Source organism: Canis lupus, chromosome 13 (genome assembly GCF_011100685.1).
Source record: "Canis lupus familiaris isolate Mischka breed German Shepherd chromosome 13, alternate assembly UU_Cfam_GSD_1.0, whole genome shotgun sequence".
Lineage (NCBI taxonomy): Eukaryota > Metazoa > Chordata > Mammalia > Carnivora > Canidae > Canis > Canis lupus.
This window is the reverse complement of record NC_049234.1, coordinates 5,865,090-5,880,260: the sequence shown is the minus strand read 5'-3', so window position 1 is coordinate 5,880,260 and position 15,171 is coordinate 5,865,090. Positions and strand designations below refer to the sequence as shown.

General features: G+C 34.9%; 1 protein-coding gene across 2 annotated transcripts in view; it reads left to right on the top strand.

Annotated features, from left to right (window-relative positions):
• Positions 1-15,171, top strand: part of LRP12 (LDL receptor related protein 12) — a 73,390-nt gene that overhangs the window by 22,163 nt on the left and 36,056 nt on the right. The window contains exon 2 of one of the 2 annotated variants that reach the window (XM_038555314.1): positions 12,593-12,649. The exons of the other annotated variant lie outside the window; for it this stretch is intronic. Within the exon in view, the coding sequence (XP_038411242.1) occupies positions 12,593-12,649 (57 nt within the window). The remainder of the gene's footprint in view (positions 1-12,592; positions 12,650-15,171) is intronic. 2 annotated transcript variants of the gene reach the window in all.

The following is a 15,171-nucleotide window of genomic DNA, read 5'->3' as shown; positions in this document are numbered from 1 at the left end:
CGATTTCCAGCCTTTCTGTCTTGGAGATGGGGTAAGAGGGTAGGGTAACAGTGATAGCAGTTTATTTTGTATCCTTCCATACATTTTTTTACACTGTAACTTGGACTCACAGAATACTCCAGAGGTCACAAATTCAAATTCTAACAAAGATCAAGAAAGTAACACAAACTAGGAGGATGAGGTATCAGCATGAGAATGATAGTAGAAAGTCCTGAGGCAGTTGTTTACCTAAGAAAAAAATGTGTCCTTCTCCCAAAAGAGATCAGCTCAGTAGGTTTGCATGCATGAATATGTATAGACAGACACTAAAATGTTTTCAAGGGAAGCCAAGATACTTATTATTTTTAGGTAAAAACTCAAGTTTTAATGTTGGAATTAGGTAGATCTTGTTTTGAACATATCCTTCCCACTTACTAGCTAAAAAATCTTGCACATCTTAAACTCAGTTTCCTCATCCATAATGTGGGGATAAGTAACTATTCTTAGGAGGAAGATTAAAAATAATACCTCATGAGTTCAGTACACTACATAATGCTTTATAAATGTTGACTACCTATGATTAGTAGTTGTCTGACTTTAGGTGTGTGGGAAGGGAATTGACTGCAGAGGGGCCCAGAGAGCTTGTTTGGGTAATGGAAATGTGTGTCTGGATTGTAGTGGTGGGTGTAGAACTTTATGTGTTTTTTAGAACTCATCAAACTGTATACTTGGAATTAATGAACTTTTTGCATGCAAATTAAACCTCAACAAAGCCAATTCTTTTTAAAAAGGTGACTGCCTTTCCCTTCTCTCTGTACTTCAGTTCCATCAACTATTAAAAATAGAGTTGACATAAGACGTTTCCAGCACGTTTATCTCCTAGTATCCCTTTGCAACCCCAGTCATAGGCCGCCACATTGCAGATTTTACTTGCTTAGAAACAAGAAAGAACGAACTACCTTTATTTGTCACTATTCTGTTATATTAAACTTACCTCGTATTGGATTTATCAATTTGGGTACTGTGCTTGGTACATTCAGTAAAGCAGGCCACTTGTCACTTTTTAGAAATGTTATAATGGGGATCCCTGGGTGGCGCAGCGGTTTAGCGCCTGTCTTTGGCCCAGGGCGCGATCCTGGAGACCCGGGATCGAATCCCACATCGGGCTCCCGGTGCATGGAGCCTGCTCCTCCCTCTGCCTGTGTCTCTGCCTCTCTCTCTCTCTCTCTCTCTGTGTGTGACTATCATAAATAAATAAAAATTTTTTTAAAAAAAGAAAAAAAATGTTATAATGTAACCAACAAGCTAATTACCTTCTGTTGAGTATAAGCTATGAAACTTAACCAAAAAATTTAGAAGCAAAAACATTATATAAATGAGAATAAAATACATTGTAGCACCCATTGTGTATGCATGTGTGTGTATACACACTCATCCTAACTCATTTTATGAGGCCAGCATTACTCTGATACCAGGAAGAGAAAACTACTAATTTCCCTTATTTATAGATGCAAAAGTCCTTTACCAAAATACTAGCAAACCAAATCTAGCAATATGTAAACAGGATTATAAACTATGACCAGATGGAATCCTTCCCAGGAATGTAAGTTTCAAAACAGGAAAATCAATCAGTATAATACACCATATTGATAGAATAAGTAACAAAAACCATAGGGGAATCTTAGTAGACACAGGGAAGACATTTAACAATAGCCAACACCATTTTCAAAATGAAAATGCTCAATAAACTAGGAATAGAAGGAAACTTCCTCAACCTAATTAAGGGTATCTATGAAAAACACATAGCTAACATCATACTTAATGGTGAAAGACTGAAAGCTTTCTCTCTAAGACCAAGAGTAAGACAAGGATGTCCACTCTCATTTCTTTAATCAGTGTTGTATTAGTTCCAGGCAGGGCAGTTAGGCAAGGAAAAAAAGGCATCTTAATTGGAAGAGGAGAATTAACACTATCTTAGTTTATAGATTTGACGTACTTTGTACATAATGAGGGACACCTCGCTGCCTCTGTTGGTAGAGCATGCAACTCTTGGTCTCAAGATTTTGAGTTCGAGCCCCACATTAGGTGTAAAGATTACTTAAAATTAAGTCTTTAAAAAATAGCATGAAAAAGAATAAAATACTTAAGGATACATTTTACAAAGTGCAGATCTTATACTCTGAAACTACAAAATCTTGTGGCTAGAAATTAAATATGTCCTAAAAGTGGCAAAACATCCTATATTTATGTATTTGACATAATATTCGTTAAGAATTAGTATTGTTAATACTCCTCAAATTGATGTACAGATTTAACGCAATCCCTATCAAAATTTCAATTCTCTTTGAAGGAATTGACAAGCTGATCCTAAAATTCATATAGAAATTCAAGGAATCCGGGGATCCCTGGGTGGCGCAGCGGTATGGCGCCTGCCTTTGGCCCAGGGCGCGATCCTGGAGACCCGGGATCGAGTCCCACGTCGGGCTCCCGGTGCATGGAGCCTGCCTCTGCCTGTGTCTCTGCCCCTCTCTCTCTCTCTCTCTCTCTCTCTCTCTCTGTGACTATCATAAGTAAATAAATAAATAAATAAATAAAAATTTTAAAAAAATAAAATAAAAAAAAAAGAAATTCAAGGAATCCCTAATAACAAAAACAATCTTAATGAAGAAGAAATTTGGGGGTTCATGTTTCCTGTTTTCAAAACTTAATGCAAAGTTACCAGATGAAGACAGCATGATAAGTGAAACAGAATTGAAAGTCCAGAGATAAATGCTTACATTTATAGTCCGTTGATTTTCAGCAACAGTGCCAGCATAATTCATCAGGGAAAGAGTAGTCTTTTCATCAAACTGTGATGAAACAACTGGTTAACCATATGCAACAGAGTGAAATTTGACCCCTTCCTTAACTGCATACACCATTTAACTACAAATGGACCAAAGACCAAATGTAAGTGCTAAAACTATATAAAACTCAGAAGAAAGCAAAGGAGTAAATCTTTGTGACCTTGAATTAGGAGATGGATTGATTCTTAGTTATGACAACAAACCGCGAGCAACAAAATTAAAAATAGGTGAATTGGACTGGCTCAAATAAAAAAAAAAAAACAAAACACTGTGCTGCAAAGGACACCATTAAGAAAGGGGAAAAGTCAAATTACAGAATGGGAGAAAATATTTGCAAATCATGTATCTGATAAGAGGTTAATATCCATGATATATAGAGAACCCCTTCAGCTCAACAAAAAAAGACAAATCCAGTCACATATGAAATAGACATTTCTTCAAAGAATGTAAAAAAACAGTAAATACATGAAAAGAACTCAGCATCATTATTCTAAATTAGGGAAATGCAAATCAAAACCACAGTGATGCTATGTTATGCCCATAAGGAAACCTAAGATAAAAAGACAAACTATAACAAGTGTTGGTGAAGATACAGAGAAATTGGAACTCTTCACACATTGCTGATGGGAATGTAAAATTGTATAGCTATTTGGAAAATAATTTGGCATTTCCTTATAAAGGTAAATGTAGAGTTACCAAAAGACCAAGCACTTTCATTCTATGTATATACTTGAGACCTAAAAACATATGTACACACAAAAACTTAAACATTTATAGCTGCATTATTCACAAAAAGTGGAAACAACCCAAATGTTTGTCAACTGATGAGTGGCTGAGCAAAATGTGGTTTATACCTACAATGGAACTCTGCTTGACCATCATAATGGAGTGGATTATCGATTCATGGTACAATATGGATAAATCATGAAAACATTAAGCTAGGTGAAAGAAGCCAACATATAAAATCACATATGATCCCATTTATATTAAATGTCCAGAATAAGCAAACCCATAGAGATAGAGACAGAAACTAGTTGTTCTTAGGGGCTAGAGGAGGACAGAAAAAGGAAAAACTGCTAATAGATTCTTTTTTGGAAGGAAAACAGGCAAGTGATAATGGCAATGGTTGCATAGCTTTTGAACATACTAAAACCCACTGGATTGTATACTTTAAAAGGGTGAATTTTATGGTATATGAAGTATATATCTCAGTCTCTTATAAGAAGTATAAATCAGGGCGCCTGGGTGACTCAGTTGGTTAGTCGTCTGCCTTTGGCTCAGCTCATGATCTCAGGGTCCTAAAATTGAGTCCCGTGTCAGGCTCCCTGCTTCTCCCTCTGCCCCTCTCCCTGCACTTGTTCTGTCAAATAAATAAATAAAATATTTTTAAAAAAGGAAATATAGGTGTATAATTGTTTCTTTTCTTTTTTTTCCTGGAGTTCTGAATCCCTTCATATTTTCATATTTACTCGTATGAACCACAGGAGTCACAGGTAGGAACTTTTGAATTCTGATAATCTTTAGGGTTCTTTTCTAGTATATTTTGTGAATTCCTACATTAGTGATTCAAGCTATTTTAGAATAAAAATTGTTTCCATTTATATGAGCAAATGTCACTGAGATTTTCAACAGTAGGATTCATAACTATCTTGCATGTTCTTCAAGGGATTGATTCATTTTCTGAATACTGAGTACTTGTGTTAGTTTAGTATTTATACTTTGACTAATAGTTAATTGTTATCATACCCTTTTTTGAAGACATTTCAAACATAAGATCTTACTAATACCACAGGAAGTCTAAACATACAGAAACTTCATATTCCCAAATGTCTGTTAAGAATGTGGTTTGAAAATTAAAAGTATCTTTTTCTAAAAAGTAATTTTATAAGTGATTATTACTATTATTTTAAGGAGCAGGTAGGTTCAGACCAGTTCATTTACCTTTACCTTTAATTATGGACTATTAAATCCATAATGAATGGTTGTAATTAAAAAGACTGAAATAATATTATCCAAATACCAGTAAACAAAGCAGGAAAACATCTTTATCTCCCAGTGGATTCTTAACCTTTTTTTCCATGAAACATCTCATTATAGGTCTTTGTTAGACATTATAGAGCCTCTCTTGAGAAGAATGTACTGAATTTTTCATACACTTTGAAGGAATTTACAAACACCTTGGTCTAGCAAACATTTAGGAAAAGTGTGTGTATTGGTTTGCTTGAGCTGCCATAACAAAACATCACAGACTGAGAGGCTTAACACAAATTTATTTTTTTCACAGTACTGGAAGGCTAAAAAAGTCTAAGATCAAGGTGCCATTAGAGTTCATTTCTTTTGAGGTTTCTCTCTTGGCTTGCAGTGTCTTTCTCAGCATGTCCTCACATGACCTCTTATCTGCACAGATGGAGAGAGAGATTTCTAATATCTCTTAAGGAAATCAGTCTTTTTAGATTAGGTGACCACTTTATGACTCTTAACCCTAATTATCCCACTTGTCACATAGGGGTAGGGGCTTTGACATACAGATTTTGGGTGAAATAATTCAGTTTTAGAACAGTGTGCTAGTCTATACCTTACTTTGACCAGACTGAAAGAAGTAACCATTGGGGTGCCTGGGTGACTCAGGTCATGATTCCAGGGTCCTAGGTTCCAGCCCCGCATATGGCTCCCTGCTTAGCGGGAATATGCTGCTTCTTCTCCCTTTGCCCCTACCCCTGCTTGCATGCTCTCTCTCACTCTTGTTCTCTCTCTCAAAATCTTTAATTGAAAAAAAAGGTAACCATGTTGTAATGGCTTTTTCTTAAGTAAAAAGAAAAGAGGGGCAGCTAGCTGCCTCAGTTGGTAAAGCATGCGACTCTTGATCTTGGGGTAATGAATTTGAGCCCTATGTTAGAAGACATGAGATTGAGCACAATCAGAGCTTAACACCTAAAGATTCAAAAGTAATTTAGAAAAAAAAAAAAAACAGAAAACAAAAGTAATTTAGAAAAATACTAATATGCCTTCACAACATGAAAATCTGGAAAGAAAGATAGATAGTCTAGGGAGGTTATTAAGATCTCAGAAATAATTTCTGGTTATTAAAATTCCAAACAGTCCCAAAAGTAATGAATGGCAAAGAAATATAAAGAAATTCAGTGGTTGCTCAATGACTTCAGATTAATGAACATATTCCCAAGAGAGAAAGGATAATAGATTGTAAGTGTTACTAATGTAGAGAAAACTCAGGATTGAGTTGAGCAAAAATAACTAAGAACAACAAAATGGTCTTTGAGACATTTATTTATAGAATAAAGAATAACAGAAAGGTATATAGAACTATTGCTTAGGCAGATAGTTAATGCTGGTAATGTTTACATCCCCTCTAACAACATGTGCTCTTTAATCCCAAAGGATAATACTGAGTAACCATTTTTTAAAATCTTCTTGAAGGATACAGGTGCAGAGATTATAGGAGTTCCTTCAGGTATTCTAAACAACTTTAAGAGTTCTGATTTAGATGTGAAAGTGATTCCAAGGAATGAGAAAAGGGAAGAAAGGTCAGAAGACTGGAGACAGAAAATGCAATTTTGATTTTCCAAACCAGGGAGTGAAAAGGATGAGAATTCCATAAACCAGCAGTTAAGCTATAGTGCTCTAGGGAAGATTATAAATAGAGAATAGAATATAGGAGAATATAGAAGAGTCTATAGGAGAGGAAATAGATCTTTAAGTTATATTATTTTTGTAAGAACAAGTTTAGAGAAACTATTTCCTTTTCTGATTAATAATCAAATTAGTAGAAATGTTGAAGACAGATGCTTGTTAATTTTTACAAGGGTCCTGAAATTGTCTTATACTCTTTGCACAATTAGAAAAATTTGGTCTGGATATTAGAACAATGAACTTAGGTTCTCCTGAAATGTACCAGCAGTCAGAAAATCTCCAGGCAGAAAGCTAGTATAATAATAGGACTCATTTTAATTTGTTTCCCTTCTCTCAGAGATTATAGTCTTATACTGTCTGTTGTCCAGTGTCTGAAATTTTTTCATGTTTTTTTCCAACTTTTTTAGTTGTTCATAGCAGAATTACTGATCCCATCACTAATTATTCTGTCATGAACAATAGCAGGAGTTCTGGGTCAGAGTTTTTAAATACCATTTTTTGTTGCTACTAAAAATGAGTCTCTATCTTCTGACTGGCTCTTGTTTGTATTAAAAAGGCTCTTGATTTCTGTATGCTGTATTTTATATCCTGCTACTTTACTAATTTTTAATACTGTTTGAAAAATAATACTGTTTGAAAACAGAAAAATATTTCTGTTGACTGTTTTCAGTTTTCCAAATAGATATATACAATTATGTCATCTACAGATAGATGCAATTTTACCTCCTTTTTTTCAATTCTTAGGTTTATAATTGCTTTTTCTTGTCTAATTGCATTAGCCAATAGTAATAACTATGATGGATCCACCTGTCTTCCATTCCTATTTTTAGTAGAAAAGTCTCTAGGGCTTCCCACTTGAATAAGAAGCTTGCTAATTTTACTTCGTGTTTATACATTTGTTTCTGTTTCATGTATTTTTTGTTATTTTCTCAATAGATTGTTGACTCTTTGAGACTAGGACTATGCCTCTTTCTTGTGTACTGACCTATTCGTCTATTTGAGCCCATATGGACTACGTATCAGATATGGACTAGGTATCTCTTACTATATGTTATATTCTCTGCTAGTCACTTGTCAGCAAAACAAAACAAACCCAAGCTATTTCCCATCACCACATCACACCACCCCCCAAGCCCTGCTGCCAAGATTAAGATCTGGTGGGAAATACAGATATGACACAGATAACACAAGTGTGGTAGATTTTCAAAAAGCAACAGTATTAGATACTATAGGAGCCAATTAACAGAATGACCTAATCTAGTATGGGGAAATCTGGAGATACCTGTCTAAAGAAATAGTATTAAAGGAAAGTCTAAAGACAAGAGAGAGACAGCTGATACTTTTGTAAGAGAAATCCGTTTCTGAAAAGAAGAAATAGAATAGAAAAGCAGATCACAAGATGAAGCTTTTGAAGTGGTTTGGAAGAACCAGACTGTGGCGTCTGGTAAGCCCTATTAGGATTTTGGGCTTTTTCCTTTAGTATAGTTGCAAAATAGAAATGCTGTTTGCTTTTGCGTGTATGTATGTATTTATGTTTGATAGCTGTTCTAACTGCACATAGAAAATGAGATTGTAGGTTGCCAAGTACATAAATACCTTGTAAATGCTGCTCATTAACTTTTGAACCAATGACTTTACCACTTACAAACTGTAATCTCTGTGGCAGGTGGGCTTTCATTCTGAAAGCTAAGTACTATTTTTTTTTTTTTTGTAAACAAGAAATATATTCATTCTGAATTCTTTTTAAAAAGTAAGGAACACAAACTTCTTAGTGTCTGTAGATTTGACTTTTCAATTCATCCAATTACTAGCTTTTTGAAAAATTTCTAAATTGCTAGAAGTTTTGGTTTTCTTATCTCTAAAATTAACTGTTTTAAGGATGAGCTGAGGGAAGGTTTGTAAAGCACTTAGGATTTGGCTGGCACATATTTATCAAATCTTAGCTGTGTTTATTAGCTATTCTTTAAGAACTTCAGTTCTTAAAAAGAATAAATAAACAGAACATTACAAAGTAATAGGGATGCAGAACATAAATTTAGGCATTCTCTTAATAAGGACATCCTGATTGTTTAGGTGAGTAAACCATATCTTAGGAGAAGTAGTTTAATTAAGGTTCATGACTAAATAAATAGTAGAGCTAGGGATAATTTCTGGTTCCAGAGCTCAGGCTCACCATCGTATGTGGTGTGGCCTCTTTTCTAAAACAGTATCTCTTTTGGAAGACTCTTTCTCTCCCATTTGTTTGCAGTCAGAAACTGAAAGCCATCTTGCATTTTGGAAAGAAAAATACTTAAAGAGGGAGCTTGATCACCTTTGGTATTTGGTTAGTGGAACTAAAAATTTTAAGTAGTAATACATTATTTTCTGACTTAAGTGATGATAAAACTTTTTCTTACTTGAAAACTTTTTTCTAGTTAATTTGTTGATCCATTAATTAATTGGTTACTATTGTATAGTTATAGAAGTAATGTTTTATCAGACTATATGTTTTCTAGTACATGTTACCTACCTCTAAAAGGGACTCCTTGCAAGAATATCTAGCATGGGGATCCCTGGGTGGCGCAGCGGTTTGGTGCCTGCCTTTGGCCCAGGGCGCGATCCTGGAGACCCGGAATCAAATCCCACGTCAGGCTCCCAGTGCATGGAGCCTGCTTCTCCCTCTGCCTGTGTCTCTGCCTCTCTCTCTCTCTCTCTCTCTCTGTGACTATCATAAATAAATTTAAAAAATTAAAAGAATATCTAGCATGGCTGCATTTGAACACTGTAGGTATAGTAAGGAGATAGTATGTGTATATCCTCATATGTGTGGAGTTGTCTTCTCTTGGGGGGGGTGGAGGAAGGGCATTAGAATGTAATTTGATTTGGGGGAGCAGTCTGCTTATAATATCAAAATAGTTGTGTTATATAACTGTCATCTTTGTAAAAATACTTTTTAGAATGGCAGTATAAATAAAGTAACTCACTTAACTTGATGTGATACTCATAAGAAAGAGGATAGTTGTTTGATGTTAACAGAAATTTTCATTGATTTTTTTTAACTTCCAAATAGGATTTTTTTAAGGTAGAATAAATCTACGGGAAACTAGCAGTATCATGTTTTATTGTTTTTCAGTTTTAAAAATCATTAATATTACATTTATGAAATTACAATATTTTTTGCTATTTGACACAATATTTATGAGACCTTTGTTTACTTAGAATGGTGGGAGATGAACTATATTCTCTTCACCTAATTTTTTAGTAATATTAATAAAAACTGAAGAAATCCACACCTGTTGTAACAAATTCAGTCAATGCTGAAGTGTAGAAACTAGATCTTCCTCTCTAATTCCAGTTCCAGAGTTTTTCTTCTACAATTTGTGTATACCCTAAGACTCTTTTATATATGTGTGTGTGTATAATTTGCTTATATAAATATATGCATTTAACTATGCATATATCATTTTAACGTTAAAATTAGATCACATTTCTAATCAGATCACATTTTAATGTTACTCTGAAACATATAGCTTAATGTACGTATCTTTCCAAGTTAGTACATAGATAATCCATCCAGTTTATTGAATATTTTATTTTATTTTATTTTAAGATTTTATTTATTTATTCATGAGAGACACACAGAGAGAGATAGAGGCAGAGACACAGGCAGAGGGAGAAGCAGGCCCCATGCAGGGAGCCTGACGTGGGACTCGATTCCGGGTCTCCAGGATCACATCCCGGGCTGAAGGCGGCGCTAAACTGCTGAGCCACCAGGGCTGCCCTGAATATTTTATTATAAAGCTATATTAGTTTATTCGTTTGAATGCTGATGTAGGTTTAAATTGAATTCTTTGTTTTTCTATTTTAGAGAATTTTACTAAGCATTATAAGATAGGTAGTCTCCATTTTAGAGATGAAGTTAAGACATAAAGAGGTCAGGTAACTTGACCTAAATTAAATTACATAGCAAGTAAGTGGTAAAGCTAATATTAAAATTCTGCCAATCCAGTCCAGAGTCCAGTCGTAAATACTACGTTATGTTACTCTTTTCCTTCTGCCTATCCTTAGTCTATCTACTGAAATTTTTAAAAAATCAATATATGAAATATATTTAATATTAAAACTTTCCTGAGGATAATTTAATATGCAACCTTAAGGATATTGGAAACGTTAGGGTCACAGATTATGCAGCTATAATTTGTGGTTGTATTTAACATACAAGTAGAAGGTTTAAGCCAATGCTACTCAAATGTTAATGTGCATACAAATCTCTGGGAATAGGGGTGCATCTTGTTAAAATGTACATTCAAATTCAATAATCTGGGGTGGGGCCAGAAATTGCATTTCTGATAAGTTCCTGATGATGCCAGTACTGCTGATCTGCTTGTTGAATAGCAAAACTTTTGGCAATTGATACTGCCCTGTGGCAAATCTTGTTAGTTGTTTTATTGAATCAGTTATTACATCATTTTATTTATGCCACCAATTTTTATAAGTTATACGTGCTAAAGAAATAGGTGAGTAGTTTCTAGTTTGAATTCTGTGTATGTAGCATTTAACATTGCTGGGAAAAATAAATCGTGGCTTCTGTAGTATTAATGCACAATACTTAATTACCTGTAATCAGATTTATTTATGTACTTGTTACAGCTTACACATCTATGTCACCATTTCTACTGTGTCATTTTTAATGGAAGGGAAACATTTATTTTCATTTTGAAGGCCATCACTGTGGTTGAACTAAAAGGTTGTTTTATGGCTATTATTTTCTTCTTTAGTAATAACATATTTTACACAGTTATAAAAGTAAATACCTGTTCAGTGCTGTGTGCCACGCACTGTATCAAGTGCTTAATTGACATGACTTGACTTCATCATCATGACCTCCCTCATTTATTCATTCATCAGCTCTTTGGGCACCTGCTCTGCTCTAGGAACAGTGTATGCAGTGGTGAGCCAAGTAAACACAGGTTCTGCCTTCCTAGAGCCGAGTGCACTGGGGGGTGCTGTATAGTCATCAAGCACTCATGGAAGTGCCATGGTTGTAAAAGACAAGTTGTTACTTACTATGCTTGCTATTGTCTCTATTCTTTCAACAATCAGAAAGAATCTTCCCCTTAGCCCTCTGAAGCTTCTCCCACCTAGCTTCCTCCCCTGCCCTACTGCAAGAATTCTTTCTCTACTAGCTGGATTCCTGAGCTGTTGTAATGCCAAATTCACCTAATGATTGGAGGGAGACTAAACTTTATAAGTAAAGATGAGCAGTTTGTACAAGAAAAGCAAGAATACCTGAAGGGACACTGTTCACATTCATTGAAGGAGAATATCCTCAGCACTTTAAATGGTAGTTTCAAGTGACTCTTAGTAACTTATTTCAGTTATTTGCATGCTTCCATGTCCCCAATTTTGTGATAAGAGATAGAGGAAATTGGTGGGTACCAGAGTAGGGTACAATTCTGTCCCTCCTCTTAAGCCTGTTAAGAGTTGTGGTTGAGAAGAGATTGAAAGATTTAGAAGACAATGTAAGACATTATTACATTTTTTATGTACCAACATGTACCATTCTTATGCAGTAACCACATTGTAGAATGATTGATGCATGGTCTTAGTAGAATGTTGTTTTTAAGAAGTATGTGATTCTAGGAGTCCCTAAATGGCCGAGTCACTTCAGCATCTGACTTTTGATTTCGACTCAGGTTATGATGTCAGGGTTGTAAGATCGAGCCTTGCCTTGAGCTCTGTGCTAGGTACAAAGTCTACTTGAGGTTCTCTCTCCCTCTCCCTCTGCCCCATTCCCTGCTCACATATGCTTTCTCTCTCCAAAAAAAGTATTCTCTCTTTCCTAATAATAGTTCTGAATTCTCTTTTGATACAGATATTTTTTTTCTGATATTAATCAGATGTATATATTTGATCTTCATATGTATCATGCTGCATTGTTGCAATTTCCAAAATGTTTTGTTATCCCTGCTACTACTATAATTTGCCGCTTCATTGTATTGTTTTGAAAGTTATTATAAGAGACTTTAGTTTCTGAATATTACAAAGTAGCACTATATAATTTTCTTTCAGAGGTAGAATCTGAAAAACTTTTATAAATTTTATCTTGGAAATTAGTTTATTATTATGTTTAATTTTAGGAAATGGTGCTCTTGCAGAACATTCTGAAAATGTGCATATTTCAGGAGTGTCAACTGGTAAGTCATTTTTTTGTAATGTTTAAATTTCATGCATGACTTATATGGTAAATATTGAAAGCCACCTGGTATCTTACAAAGTGATATTTGGCTATAAAAATTATTACTGCTTTTTGCAGCATGTAATAAGGAATGAAGTAACTGGAACATGGGGAAATTCTCATAAGATAAAATTGATACTTGCATGCCCATGGATTGATTATACTCTTCCAAACAGATGGCATAATTATTTTTTCATACAAACATTGAAGCAAAAAAAAAAAAAGTTATCTCAAGTTGAATTAGTATTTTCTTTCCTTACAAAGTTAAGTGAAATGAAATTTATTAAAATGTAATTTTAAATGCTATTTCTAGTACTAGAGCCTGAGAAATTAAGCATTTTGCTTGATTTTTTAATTTGAGTACTGCTATACATAAAATTGTTGTTCTTGAGTGCACGATTTGTATGTTACTAAAAAGCAATGCAACAACATATTTGTACCCATGAAATTCAGAAACTTGTTCAGATAAATGTGTTTTTCCCACTCAGAGGCTAAGACCGTATAACTTATTAATTATGTATAGACCTATAACTATTATAATTTTCATTCTTTTGTTTTGTTTTGTTTTGTTTATAATTTTCATTCTTAATATGCCTTTCTCAGCTTTGTTTCCATTTTTGCTGTATCAACTGTAATTACTTAGAGGAGCAAAGTCTTTTATTTTTGCAAATACTGAGATAGAGTTTCTTACCATTATATTATTATTTCCCTTTACTCTTGGTAAGTTTTATGTGGTTAAAAAATATTACACTTTGTGTATTTATCAATGTACTGATTAATTTATTCATGTCATCTTGTACTTTGGTTATTTTTTCCACACACGAAGCAAAACAGTTTTTTATTTTATACCTGATTTTATTTTATTTTTTTTAAAGATTTTTATTTATTTATTCATAGAGACAGAGAGAGAGAGAGGCAGAGACACAGGCAGAGGGAGAAGCAGGCATCATACAGAGAGCCTGAGGTGGGACTCGATCCAGGGTCTCCAGGATCACGCCCTGGGCTGCAGGCGGCGCTAAACCGCTGCGCCACCGGGGCTGCCCTATACCTGATTTTATATTCACTAAGTTAATAGACTTAAAACCTCTAAGAGTTAATTTGCAGAGCCAAACACATGGACAAGTATGGTTTTCTGAAAATGAAAGCAAGTGCCTTCATAGTCAGCTTAGACCCTTTCACAGTTTATGTCGCGGTTCTCTTGTCCTCCAGTTGTGTGATTCTACACATCAAGCAAAAATAAGCTTATATGAAAGATAACCTTAATTTTCTCCCTTTTTCTATTTTGAATAGCTAATGAGGATTGTGATTATGTTTCCAAGTCGTCACTATGAAGTAAGAAGATTGTATACAAACATTTGAACTTACACAATCAAATGACATTATCTAATTCAGGGATTTTCAAAAATTTTGGTCTTAGAAGGACCATGTAAATCTACTTGGACTTCCATAACAAAATACCATAGACTGAGTGGTATATATAACAGATATATTTATTTTCTCATAGTTTCAGAGGCCAGAAGTTCAAGACCAAGGTGCTAGAAGGATTGGTTTCTGGTGAGATCTTTCTTTCTAGCTTGCAAATGGCCCCCTTCTTTCTGTGTCCTCACATGGCCTTTCATCAGTATGCAGAGAGGTTCCTGGTGTCTTTTATTCTTCTTGTAAGGACCCTAGGTCCTATAGGATTGGATCCTACCCTTATGACCTCATTTAACTTCATTTACCTCCTTAAAGGTTCTGTTTCCTTTTTTTTTTTTTTCTATTTCCAAATACAGTAACATTGGACTTCAAAAACTGAGTTTGAAGGGACCCAATTTAGTCCATAACAAGGACTTCAAAGACATTTTTTTTGTGTAGGTTATAGTTATTGATATTTACTGTATTTGAAATTAAAACTGGGAAATTGTTTTAAAATGCATTAATTTATTTGTAAATAACAGTCATGAATATTGCATAAAATAATTTTATAAAAAATGAACTTTCCAAAACAAAAACATCAAGAATGGCATTGTTTTATAATTTTGCAGTCTTTAAGGAACGGCTTAAGTGAATATAGCTGGATTCTCATATCTGTTTCTGCATTCAGTCTTTTGTAATACGTTATTTTGTTTGACATATATGAAGACAATTCAGTTGCACATTGATGTGTAGGAAGTCGTCAACCCCAATTTTTTTTTTTTTATTTTCAGAAGATTTACTTGAGAGAGGGTGCAGTGGGGAGGGGTGGAGGGAGAGGGGGAATCTGGAGCAGACTCCTCACATACCAGTCACCAGGTCTGGGTGAGGGCCACGTGAGGACCACAGTCAGCAGGTACAGGTGAGCCCCATGTGGGACCCAGAGCCACCAGGACCAGATGAGGCTCAGGTGGGGACCAAAAAGACCAGGTCCAGGTTGAGGCCCAGGTGGAGCCCAGAGGCACCAGGTCCAGGTGAGGAGCAGAGTGGCTCCTGCTCCTCACCTGGTCTCTTTTTTCCTCGGCTACT